The following is a 13,348-nucleotide window of genomic DNA, read 5'->3' as shown; positions in this document are numbered from 1 at the left end:
ATAAACAAATATTTTATTTTTATTTTTTCATTTTTTTTGAGATGCAGTTTTTGTTCTTGTTGCCCAGGCTGGAGTGCAATGACACAATCTCGGTTCACCTCAACCTCCACCTCCTGGGTTCAAGCGATTCTCCTGCCTCAGCCTCCCAAGTAGCTGGGATTACAGGCATGCACTACCACGCCCGGCTAATTTTGTATTTTTAGTAGAGATGGAGTTTATCCATGTTGGTCACACTGGTCTTGAACTCCCAACCTCAGGTGATCTGCCCACCTCGGCCTCCCAAAATGCTGGGATTATAGGCATGAGCCACTGTGCCCAGCCCAACACATATTTTCTTAATGAGTAGGTTACCAAAGGAAAGTAGTAGTAGTGTTTTGTTCACTGCACATGAAAAACATCTTAAATCCAAAACTAGTATGTAGATGAGAGGTACAAACATGTATTAAACTTACTCTCCAGTTACATATAAGGAGCCCAACTCACAAATCAAGAAGTTTGTTGCATATGGAACTTGAAAGAGAGGTCAGAGAATCATGAATCGACAGGGGCTACAGCTGTGTTAATCCCGAATTCAACCCTCTCAGCCCAATGATAAGACATCTCCTTAGCCCAGGAGTTCTTAAACAGGGGAAGGGAAGAGTAAAGGGAGCAGCAAACTCTGTCATGTACCCTTGCACTAGGACTGCGCTCATGGACCTTGGTTCCAAGCCTTGTCCTTGTAGACACAGGTGCCAGATGTGTCCCCAGTCATGGCCCCAGATCTGCCTACAGTTCCAGGCACCAGGCCTACACCAAGACACCTTATAATTAAATGGTCGAAAGTCAAAGGTAGGCTACTCTGAGCCACACTGCTTATGGGATGTCCCTTTTCTGACTATAGAGTAGCCAAAAAGGGTCGAAGAAAAAAATAGAACTTTGAAAACAGCAGGAGAAAACTGACTCATCACATACAAAGGAATTATTATTACACTATCAGTGGATTTCTCAACAGAAGCATTGCAGGACAGTAAACAGTGAGACGACACATTCAAAGTGCTAAAAGAAAACAAAAGGGTAACCAAGAATACTACACTTGACAAAATTGTCCTTTAAAATGAAGAGATAGAAACCCTTAAATGAGCAAAAGCTGAAGGAGTTTGTCACTACTAGACCTGACTTACAAAAAGTACTAACAGGGAGTTTTTCAAGCTGAAATGAAAGGGTGTTCAGAAGCAATATAAAAATTTATAAAAGTATAAACCTCACTGGCAAAGGTAAATATATATACAAATGCAGAATAATGTGATAATGTAATAGTGGTGCACAAATAAGTTTTAATCTTAGTAAAAATGTTAAAAGTATTTAGAATAACTATAGCCACAAAAAATTTGTTAATGAATATACAATAAAAATGAGTTTTAATATCAATAATATAAAGTATGTTTAGGGGGGAGTAAAAGTGTTTTTGTATGTGATTGAAGTTAAGTTCTTATCAGCTCAAAATAGACTTCTATATTATGATATAAAATAATTTTCATGCTTGCCTTCTCAATGCACCTCTATCGTCAGTTGTCTCTCCTTCTGTAAATATTTTCATGAACTGCTGATGAAGACCTATAGATTTTACCTCAGGGAAACTTTCTAGCTATGGCTAAATTAATGAATAAAGGGCAAATAATTTTGTTTCCACAGACAACACTTAAACATACATTAAAAACATGTTTTTATTATCATTATTTATATTTTCATTTCTTTATTCATTCAGCAACTATTAAACAAAGGCTTTCATTGACATGAAACATCTAATTCTTGTCCTCATGGAGTCTATGATCAAGAGGAAGAAACTGACAGTAACTGCTAATGCCACAACTAGTTTTTAAATTATTACTCTGATAACTGGTACCACTGAGAAGCAGAGGATCCCATGAGACCATAGGTCCTGGGAACATCACTGCCAAGGATTCCAGAGGAAGAGATCAACACACAAAACTGAAGGATGAGTAAAGTTTAGCTGGATGTAGAGAGGGAGAAATCTCCTTTACTCATCAAAGCAGCCTTCAGGAGTTACTCATATTGCAGGAATTGTTCATGGCGAAAACATGGGCCGATATGAGAAAAAAACATATGCGAGCAGAGCATAGGGGGTGAGAAGAGCTTATCAAGAAATGAAGCAGGCAAAATAGAAAAGAGTGAGGCAATGCAGGGTGTGGTGAAGATGTGGGACTTCTAAGAATAACGGGAGACAATTAGTGATTAGCATCCAATTTCAAACTCTAAAGAACTGAAGCAGTCTGACTTAAGACCTTACAACTTAAGATAGCAGGCTTGTCATATGGCACAAAATTGCTGAAGAAGCACCATTAGCATCACTGTCTGGGAAGTGTGCAGGACATAATCTGTGCATAGGAATGTGGTGCCTCTCAGAGCAGAGCCCTAGGGCACTCAAAAAGTTAGGTCAGAGAAAGAAAAGAAAACAAATGGACAAAGAAAATGTAGCACATATATACTATGGAATACTACGCAGCCATAAAAAACAACGAGTTCATGTCCTTTGTAGGGACATGGATGAAACTGGAAACCATCATTCTCAGCAAACTGACACAAGAACAGAAAACCAAACACTGTGCGTTCTCACTCACAGGTGAATGTTAACAATGAGAACACGTGGGCACAGGGAGGGGAACGTCACACACTGGGGTAGGTTGGGGAGTGGGGGTCTAGGGGAGGGACAGTAGGTGGCAGGGAGGCTGGGGAAGGAAAACACTGGGAGAAATGCCTGATGTAGGCGATGGGGGAATGGAGACTGCAAACCACCTTGGCGTGCATATACCTATGCAACAAGCCTGTGGGATGTACCCCAGAGTCTAAAGTACAATTAAAAAAAAGAAGGGGTAACCACTGAGATAATAAATTAATAACGTTAGTCATGAAAGCCAAGAGTAGAAAGTACTTCAACTTGGTCAACTGGTAAATGCTGGTGACATGTGGAACATAAATATGACCGCTGTATTGGACACACTGGATAAGGTTGGCAGTCCTTCCAAGGGTAATCCTATTAGGGTAAGCAGTACAAAAGGCTGGATGAAGTAAGTTGATCAGAAAAAACAAAGTGAAGAGAAGCAGAGCAAAGAATCAAGGACAGGAGGTCAATATGAGGTCACAGGAGAACCAATGATGGGTTTCTCAGGAGCTGTTTGTGATTAAAGGCCAAACCTGTCATCGGAGTTTATAAACAATAGGCAAATACAACACAGGAAGATGACTGGCCTGGGATGAAATGAGACACATATGACACATAAATCAAAACATCACATACACAAAAAAACAACAGATTAATCAAAGGAAAACAGCCTTGAGCTATAGAACAATAGGGAAATAAAATTAAGGGGAATGACACTTACGTGTGGTTATCACTAAAACTACTTTCAGATAGAAAGCCCCGAGAGTCACTGAACTAATCCACAGAGAATTACAAAGAATGCATGGACCAGGAGTTACTTAGGAAGAAGAAATACACTTATAAGAGAAATCTTGCCCACAGAGAATAATTTGTAATCTTATAGAAGTGACATTGCAAAACACAGTCTAAAAATCCAAGAATAATAATATTCCAATAGGACAATACCAATTGATTTAAATAGTACAGGTGCATAGATTTTATCATTTTGAATAAATATTTTTGAACACCTTGACAACAGAGTATGTGTCCTGTTAATTTTAATGTCTCTGGAGCTGGGCGTAATATCTGGCAGAAAAGATGCTTACTAGATTGTTGCTGAAAGATAAAGATATGAAAGCAATCCCAGTTAACTTAAAGATATGTGTGATGAGTAAGGATGAAGAGAGAACAGGGGTCCTCATATTTTCATTTAATGAAGCTTGATAGTTTAATGTGACTCAGAGATATTCTATGATGAAGATAATGGAAATTCTTATCTCCTACTTAGCAGGCTTAAATAAAGAGGCCTATTCACGCACAAGAATAGAAAAAGTATAGGAGTAAAATATCTCGGCTTCAATCTGCCTCCTTCATCATGACTTGCCACGGTGGAAAAGCAACATATCTGATCAGTGAATGAGTGAAGCAATGGAACATGAGCAAGTGAGCATACCCTTCTCTTTCTTCCCCAATGTCTTGATTCCAGGATTCACACTTTCTTCTACTCCCTCATGTGTAAGTTGCTCCTGCAAGGAGTTCACAACTGGCTAGTTTGGCATGAATGCACTCAATTTTGGTGGAAGGTATTAATAAGCCCAAATTTATCTAAAGTTTCAAGTCATTTTCTAATTCATTTGTATAATTAATAAAGCTAACACTTTGATCTCCATATGCTTTATTTTTATATCTGCCTCTCAGTTTTTTTTTTTCTTTTTTTTCCCCCATTTATTTATTTTATCGCATTTTAGGTTTTGGGGTACATGTGAAGAACATGAAAAATTGTTGCATAGGTACACACGTGGCAGTGTGATTTGCTGCCTTCCTCCCCATCACCTACATCTGGCATTTCTCCCCTTGCTATCTCTCCCCAGCTCCCCACCCTAGTTTTAAACTCAGGTGAGAGAAGGCAAGTGTGTGATTAATTATCACTCTGAAATTTTATCAGAGTCCATGCCACCCAGTACAGTGCTTTAATTTCCACTTATTATTTTAAATTTATCATTTTAAGTGGTATCATGTAGTTTTGTCTTTCTGTGACTGACTTATTTAATTTAGGTTCATCCATGATATTGCATATTATAGAATTTCCTCCTTTTTAAGGCTGAATATTATTTCAGGGTAGTATATGCTACATTTTTTTAATCCATTCATCTGTGGGCATAAATATAGGCTGTTTTTGTGTCTTGGCTATTGTTAATAATGTTACAATGAACACTGGAATACAGACGTCTCTTGGAACTCCCCATTTTAATTTTTTTAAATAAATGCCTAGAAAAAGGATTGCTAGATAATGTATGAAAATTCTGTTTTTAAATTTTTGAAGAGGCTCCATACTATTAGACTGTTTTTCATAGTTAATGAACCATTTTGCATTTCTACCAACAATGTGCAGAAGTTCAAATTTCTTGTTGTGGTTTTGATTTGTATTTCCCTAATTAGTGATACTGAACTTTTTTTTTCGTATAGTTGTTCACCATTCATATACGTTTTCTGGAAATATGTCTATTCAAGTCTTTTGCTTATTTTAAAAATTGGGTTCTTAGGATTTTATTTTTAAAAAAGGATTGAGTTGTAAGAGCTCGTGATATATTTTAGAGATTAACCACTTATCAGATATATGGGTTGCAAATATTTTCTCCTATTCCACGTTATCTTTTTACCCTGTTGATTGTTTCCTTTGTTGTAAGGAAGCTTTTGAGTTTAATGTAGTCCTCCTTTTTTTTTTTTTTTGCTATGCTTTTGGTGTTATATCCATGGAATAATTGCCAAGACCAATGTGTCATGAGAAGCCCCTTTGCCAAACACAGGGTCTCTGGCAAGAGGGTGTCCTAAATCTCTCTAAAGGCTTTGGTAGGTCTGGTTTCTCCTGAAATGCAAGAAACTTCCAATTAGTTTCTGTTGTCTTACAAAGGGAATTATTGCTGAACTGGTGTGTTTGTGGGTGTATGGAGGGTCCAGAACACTCGACTTTCCCTTATTGCTGATATCACTCAGTTTCATATATTTATTTCAAGACATCACATATTTGAAGAATCAGATAACCTATTTTAAATTATTTTGATTTTTTAAACTGAGATAGTAAATTCTTATATATAAATCTGGAATATACAGTAAATATATGGAGCATTATTATTATACAAACTTTATTGGGATATTATATCTAATTTATGTTTATTTTCTATTTCTTTAAATAAGAAAATAATTTACTCAAGGTTCTGTTTCTAAATTTAAAGCTGCATTTTATGGCATTATCATATTTCTTAAATCAGAAAGAAACAGTAAAAGAAAAAAATTAAAGTTGAGGGGAAGTGGAAATTACAGTTACTACAGTTTTTTCTTTTCTCTCTATTGATGGAATCACAATCTACATCTTATAAATCTAGTGATAACTATAACTGTTACTTTTGAGTTACGTGAAAACAACACACATAACAACTGAATATCCCTTAAGCATTATGTGAATGTTATAAATGAAAAGTAAATGGACACGGATCATCATGTAACTGCACAATCAGCAACCTGCAATTCATGGAAACTAAGTGCTTCTTTTCATTTTTTCAATCTACTGTAGTTTTCTTACCATTGATATCCTCACCAAAATTAAATGATTTTCTTTTTGGAATTACTAAAAATTCTTTCATTTCTGGAGTAGGAGTATATCCGAAAAAACCAGCAGTCAGTACGATTTCCACTATCTCTTCTACCCGTTTTCTGGTCTGACATTTTATGACAACTACAGGAGAGAAATATTTCCAGTTAATTTGATGTGTAGGTGATATGATCATTCTTGAGATAGAAGAAAATGAACTATGTCATAAAAATAAAGCTTCCTTTGGTATACTTTGACTTTTCATTGTATCTGGCCACATACACATACACACATTCATGCAATATTTGGGAATTAACATTTCTTCCCAATTAACATTTGGGAAGAAAATATGACTTTAAACACTATGTAAAAATAGCAGAGGAAAATAGATCTGTAAGATATATACTAGATTATAGAACATTATATTAGGAAGTAAAAATTTGATTCAGGAGCTGATGTAGTTATATGAATACAATTGTAAAGGGGCAATTGTAAATGCATGACGTTTTCCCCCCTTGGAAGTATATGTTCATTGTGATAATACTAAACTCTACTTTTACAACAATACTATAGGAAATGTCTTCAAATAATTTTTAAAAATAAGTTCTGTAACACTTATTTTGCAATATTTTCAAAGATTTCCTTTTAGATTTATGTTTTTACATGTACCCTGAAATTCATATTTAAATTAAATAAAATATTTAAAATTATCTTTGATTCACTTTTAAGTTTATAAATGTCACCTTTTAAACACATAAAAATAATATATAATATATATAATATATAATATATAACACATAAAAATGTCACAACGATTTAAAATTCAACTTAAATGTGATTACATATTAATGTAATGTATAGCATTAAATATGTATATATAAATATATTTTATATATGTATCAAATTACAATTTTTTATATCAAGTGATGAAAAATTTGTCAGCAATGCTATAAGAAATCAAAATAGTCTTTCTATTTACAACCACCAATTATATAAAGGAGGAATAGCAATGTATTATTTTGACATTAGGTCTATAACCATGTGTACTGGAGTCTACATAAATAAGAATATTATTTCTCCCAAACATATAAAATGCTATACTATTATCAAGTCAAATACACACTGAATATAGGGGAAAAAGTAGAATCATAATATAAAAAAATTTGTGGAATGTATAATGCTATGATTCTGTGGCATCAATAATAATATATTCACACAAACTACAAAATTAGATGATGTCCTCAGGTGTATGTGTCTTCACAATACTTATATTTGTAATATAAAATACTATAATAAATTCAAATTTTATTCTAAAATTTATAAATTTATATTAAACATTCTGGACTTAGAATGAGTATGTGAAATGCACAATAAGAATACCATGATAGATATAAATTAAAAGGGTTAAAATGGCTGGAAAAACTGTACAAGCTTTTCTGGTTATAACTATCTTCAGTATCAAAGCATTAAATCAGAAATTAATGTTATCGAAGTTACAATCAGTATCATGTCACTGGTCGTGTCCTAGAGGCCCTTAGGAAATTAGTGCTCTGGCAATGTATGGATCACTCAATCACAACGAATTCTCATTTCATTGTCTTTAGAGTGTGACAGGTAGCAGAGTGTTTTTCCAATGATCTGCCCCAATAGGGAGTAGTAGATAAGAATGCACCAAGAGAAAATGTGGCTCAAAGAACAAAAAAGTATACTGGGTTTGAGAATAACCCAAGTGATAGATACATAAAAAATAAAATAAATAATAAACTTTAACAGTAATATAGGTTAACAGGGAAAGCAGTAGGTTATATCTGATGTTATTAAACAAAGAACAAAAAATAAACTACACAGAAAGTAAATTATATGTATTTATAAAATTATACCCACTTGCCTTTCGAGGGCACATGTAGATAAAAATAATCACCAGTATAGATTTTAGATTTTGGGGAAAATGATTTAATAACTAATACTCTTTCAGAACACTAATGCTACTATAGGTTGTACTAATCTAACACAAACTATTTACAGAACTCAGGTTTAATTTAAAAATCAAGTAATTACCAAGAAAAGTAACTCAAAGAAAAATGTTCTACAGCATGTTTAACTGTCTTTGAAGAAAAATTTGCAAGAAATTTATGTTTTTGTGTTCTCATAAGCATGGTTTTTGACTAAAAATTTGGCCTTAAACCTTTAATCTGAAAATGAAACTGTCTGCAGTTGACATGAGCAACACTATTATTAGCATTCCAACAGAGTACTGTCTAGGGTTTATTATATCACTTTGATCAGATGACTGTATATTATAAATTTTAAGCAGTTCAGCTTTATGGAAAGTATACAATCAACTATCTTCTGGAAGGAAATAAAAGAAATTTTTTGACATGTCTGTGAAATATTCTGAAGAACATTTATGTGTTGATTTTTTAAAGTCAAAAATAAAAATGCTTCAAGTAAAATAAATGACATTTGTGGTCAAAGATATTACTATATTTGTGGATTTTTACTCTGGTTCAAATTAAGCTACATAAGGAAATATGTAGTCTTGACCTTCCTTTATAACGAGTATATGTGGGGAAATGCTTTACTTACAAGCAAAACTTACTAGTGTCTCTTCTTTCTAAGTGGTGATGTAATTACATCAGTGGAAGTCTAACTCTTCTTCATTTACAAAGATTGGTATTGGAGAGAGAAAGAAACAGCAAAATTTCAAGACTTATTTTAACTCATCTGCTGTTGCTAAAGGGGGAGATCCAAAATAAATATCCCTTTGCTTTGCAGAGCAATTCAGTGCATCTTAGTGATGCAGAATACCATCTAGAGCCTGGTAAGAGGTTTGAATACTAAATATCATTGGTTATCTAAGAGAAATTTTGTTTCTTAGGTTGATCCTGGGAAGAAAATGGGAAAATCAAGGAATGCAATAGAAGTGAGAAGAGTACTGAGGAAAGAAAACACACAGAAACTTTAGAGAAGCCTAGGGTATGTGGAGGAAAAAAATAAGATCAAAGGGAAAAAGAAAGGCATTTAAGGGTAGAGATTTTATATTGTGTTTATTGTGGCAAAGTAAACCTTCCTGAAAACTTCAGTACATTCTGACTGGTTGGGGGATCCCATAAAATTTTTATTCTTGACACAATAATAAAGGGATCCACATCTCCACATCATAGTTTTAAATGAGACCAAGAGTTACACAGAAGCTGAAATACAATGACTAAAAGTGACTTGAGAGCAAGTCACCGAGAATCTTACAAATCTAGTGCAGAGCTCTGTGGGATAAAGGAGTCTGAAGTTAATTTCATTTTAATTTTATCTGATATCTGTATTTCACCAATAGGAAGGCAACGAAAAATAGTGGGGTTTTGTGGAAAAATCACTGGACACATTAGGAGCACAGGTTTATGTCTTAGAATTCCCACTTTAGATATTCCCACATGACAACCTACTTTCTCTGGAATTCAAACAAAGAAGATGTGGGAACAGAGTATATCTAAAGTCTCTAAGAATTCTGGCATTCTCTAATCCTAATGTATACCTACCTTGAGGAGATTTAGGAGGTGGTGCTTGTGGGAGTCCAACGATAGGGTATATCCAATGTATCGCTTGCACTCCTTCACTGTCTATTCCCATAGCACTAATTAGAAATTAAAATATTAAGAGTGAACAAAAAGAGAAACCCCATATTAACAAAAAGCTTATTATTTATTAACCCTATAGTATTTTAGTAAAGCTTGTGAATTTAGACTTTGGTAGAAAGAAACTGATGAAATAAAGAACATTTTCTGCAAATGCTAATTTTATAAACATTTCAAAGCAAACCCTGGGAAATCATCACAAAGCAACCTGTAATGAAATATGAAATATCAGTTAAAATTGAAGAGCTTTTTTCCCTTCTTTAATGAGAGGTAATACAGCCCTCTTGGGATCCATTCTATATTGGATGGGCAGAGCACAAAACGAAAACTGCCATGAAGTACAGTACTTCAGAATTTTGTGAGGTATTTACATTTGAAGGATACTACCTAAAAGAAAGGGGGCATTTGTCCAAACATTTTAGGTGTGTCATACACCATTAGGAAGACAGCAATATTAGAAAATGTTTATAGGCTGGGAGTGGTGGCTTATGCCTGTAATCCTAGCACTTTGGAAGGCCAAGACAGGTGGATCACTTGAGGTCAGGAGTTCAAGACCAACCTGGCCAACATGGTGAAAACTTATCTCTACTACAAATGCAAAAATTAGCTGGGTGTGGTGGCACATGCCTTAATCCTGGCTACTCGGGAGACTGACATGAGAATTGCTTCAACCTGGTTGCAGTGAATCAAGATCATACCACTGCACTCCAGCCTGGACAACAGAGTGACTCCATCTCAAAAAATCAATTAATTAAAAAATGTTTATGATCATGTTTGAAGTTGACATTTTTTCCTTAAAATGAAATGCTAGACATTGCAGGCAAGACAGGTTGAGCATGGGACTTATGCAAAAGAATAAGTTCCCATCCTTAGAAGGCCTTCAAGCTTGTTTAATGCATTGCTATAACTGTCTTTATTTAAATGTTACCTTTTAAACTCCGTTCTCAACTCACGAAAATTGTCAATAGTCCAAAATTTTCCATTTGCTCTCATCATTTGTATGATTACCATTGTTCTGTGTAATTTCATAATTCTGGGTATAAATAACAATGGGATATCTATATATCCCTTAGGAGGCAATTCAATTCCTGTAAAACACACAATGAATAATTTTTAATGTTGTAAATATGAATAGACTATTATTTTAACAGGAGAAAGTAATCACCTAATTCAATTACTGATTATCAATTTTTAAAAACTGCTTCTGAACAAAAAAATACATTATGCTAAATTATAAGTTCACTTCACTATTTTACCTTAGATATCATCAACCCTATTAAAGATACATTTTCCTGAAGTAAGAAGTTTCTTCTGAAGATGCTAGAAGAACTGAGGAAATGTTGAAAGTGATGACAGAGGTTTCCCAGAGTGATAAAAGAAACACAAAACCCACGAGTCTTTTCAACCTTGCCACATTTTACAGAGGATACAGTACAGCAATTTTTGATCCTTTATTTTCTTGCATATGTTTTTCTAGACTATAATAGGTACAAGTCTCTGCTTAGAGCCCCCACATTGCTGCCACTAAAAGCTCTTAATTTATTTAGCTGATCCATGAGGAAAGTCAAAGCTTATCTGTGAAAGAAAGGGGCATCTGCTCCTCGTTGTGAAAATCAGAAGACAGAAAAACTGACAGCATTTCCTTGTGGTCTGATAGATTAGAATTTTTCAACTTTTACTATGCTTAAGAACCACCTGAGAAACTTGATAGACATGGAACCTGCAGAGCCCCATCCCTAGAGATTCTGATTTATTTAGGCTGAGCTAGGGCACCTTATGAGACCATACTTAAAAAAAAAAAAAAAGTTACCTCTTGGATAAGTTTGCAGAGGTTTGACGAATGTTAAGCTTCAGGACATTTGTAACAGTGAGGGTTTCCAAGCCTATGAAGCCTATGAACGTCTACCTTTCTTTAGTACTAACACTGCTTTACAAGATAATAGAGGATTACTGACCACACTCATTTTTTATTCTGTTGTAAGATTGATGAAAATCAAAGTCATTTTTTCTCAACATTATTTTATTAAACTATTAAAAAGATCACAAAGGGAAATTAAAAAGGGCCCCTTTGCAAAACCTTCCAACTCAAAATTCTTGTAAATTTTCAAATTTTATTCCTTGAGAAAATCAAAACATTCTAAGGCCGAGTAACATTGTTAATAATCAATAATTGATATAATTAATAGTTAACATTTGTTGAGTATTGACTATATTCAGGCTCCATGTTAAGTATTTTTATACAACATCTTATTTAATTCTCAGAAAACTCCCATAAATTGTTTTTATGTTTCTTATTTTAGAAATTTAAAAAAATTGACAAAATTTAGTTAAATTACTTGTCCAAAGTCCCATTGAAAGATCGTGTTGTTTACTAAGATATCTAAACCAAGACTCCCCAACCCCCAGGTGGCAGACCAGTAAGAGTCTGTGGCCTGTTAGGAACTGGGTCGCATAGCAGGAGGTGAGCAGCATGTGAGTGAGCATTATCACCTGAGCTCTGCTTCCTGTTAGATCAGGGGCAGCATTAGATTCTCATAGGAGAGCAAGCCCTATTGTGAACTGCACATGTGAAGCATCTAGGTTGCGTGCTACTTATGAGAAACTAACTAATGCCTGACGATCTGAGGTGGAACAGTCTCATCCCGAAAACCTTCTCCCGCCCTGTCCCACATCTGTGGAAAAATTGTTTTTCATGAAACCAGTCCCTGGTGCCACAGAGGTTGGGAACTGCCGATCTAAACAAAGTCAATTATCTTCAACTTTGTTTTTATGAGTTCTATATTTTCATGAATCATTGTTACATGACATAGATGATGTTAATTAATATAAACAGACTTTCCTAAAAAAAGTTATACATTATGAAGGTCATTACATTTTATATACACAGAGATATTTGCAAGAATTTGTAAAATACATTTGAACTCAACTTACTCTTTTTTGACTAATATTTTTATTGTAGTTCTCAATTATTCTTGGCACAATGAAATAGATTTTCTATGTGACTTTAAATCTATAAACCTCCCTTCAGGGTAAGGAAGGAGCAAGCTAGATGACTATATATTTCACAGGTCATAAGTGCAAATGTTATTAAGAATACAGTTTATGGAGATTTCATTATGTTTAATTTCAGGGAAACTACAGATTAATTCATTTTAAAGTATGTTTGGATAAAAACAGCAAAGGTTAACTCAAACCGTGCATTCATCCTCAAGGAAATAAAATTTAGAAATTATAACTTGCCCTTACTAAGATTATATTATTACTAAAAAAAGATTATATTACCACTAAAAATAAACCTAGGCTTTTAGATAGTGAAGATAGTGTAAGAAGTCAAGACAGATAACAAAAGAGTATCTCATTACTTACACCATGATTTTTTTTAATGTTTAAATTGAAAGTATAGAAAGACAATGCCATGACAAACAGCTATTTTATTTAAAATCTAATACCCTATTTGCAGTTGTAACTTTTTACCAAGCCTGCAAGTAGAAC

The 13,348-nt window shown here is 34.1% G+C and overlaps 1 protein-coding gene across 1 annotated transcript in view; it reads right to left on the bottom strand.

Annotated features, from left to right (window-relative positions):
* Window positions 1-13,348, bottom strand: part of CFAP47 (cilia and flagella associated protein 47) — a 443,615-nt gene that overhangs the window by 23,731 nt on the left and 406,536 nt on the right. The window contains exons 58-60 of the mRNA XM_032286197.1: window positions 10,785-10,944; window positions 9,761-9,855; window positions 6,219-6,371 (exon numbers count right to left, since the gene is read on the bottom strand). Coding sequence (XP_032142088.1) covers window positions 6,219-6,371; window positions 9,761-9,855; window positions 10,785-10,944 — 408 coding nt within the window. The remainder of the gene's footprint in view (window positions 1-6,218; window positions 6,372-9,760; window positions 9,856-10,784; window positions 10,945-13,348) is intronic.

This window comes from Sapajus apella, unplaced genomic scaffold (assembly GCF_009761245.1).
Source record: "Sapajus apella isolate SASKATOON/1434 unplaced genomic scaffold, GSC_monkey_1.0 scaffold17, whole genome shotgun sequence".
Taxonomy (NCBI): Eukaryota; Metazoa; Chordata; class Mammalia; order Primates; family Cebidae; genus Sapajus; species Sapajus apella.
The sequence above is the reverse complement of the archived record's forward strand: the minus strand, read 5'-3'. Positions and strand labels throughout refer to the sequence as shown.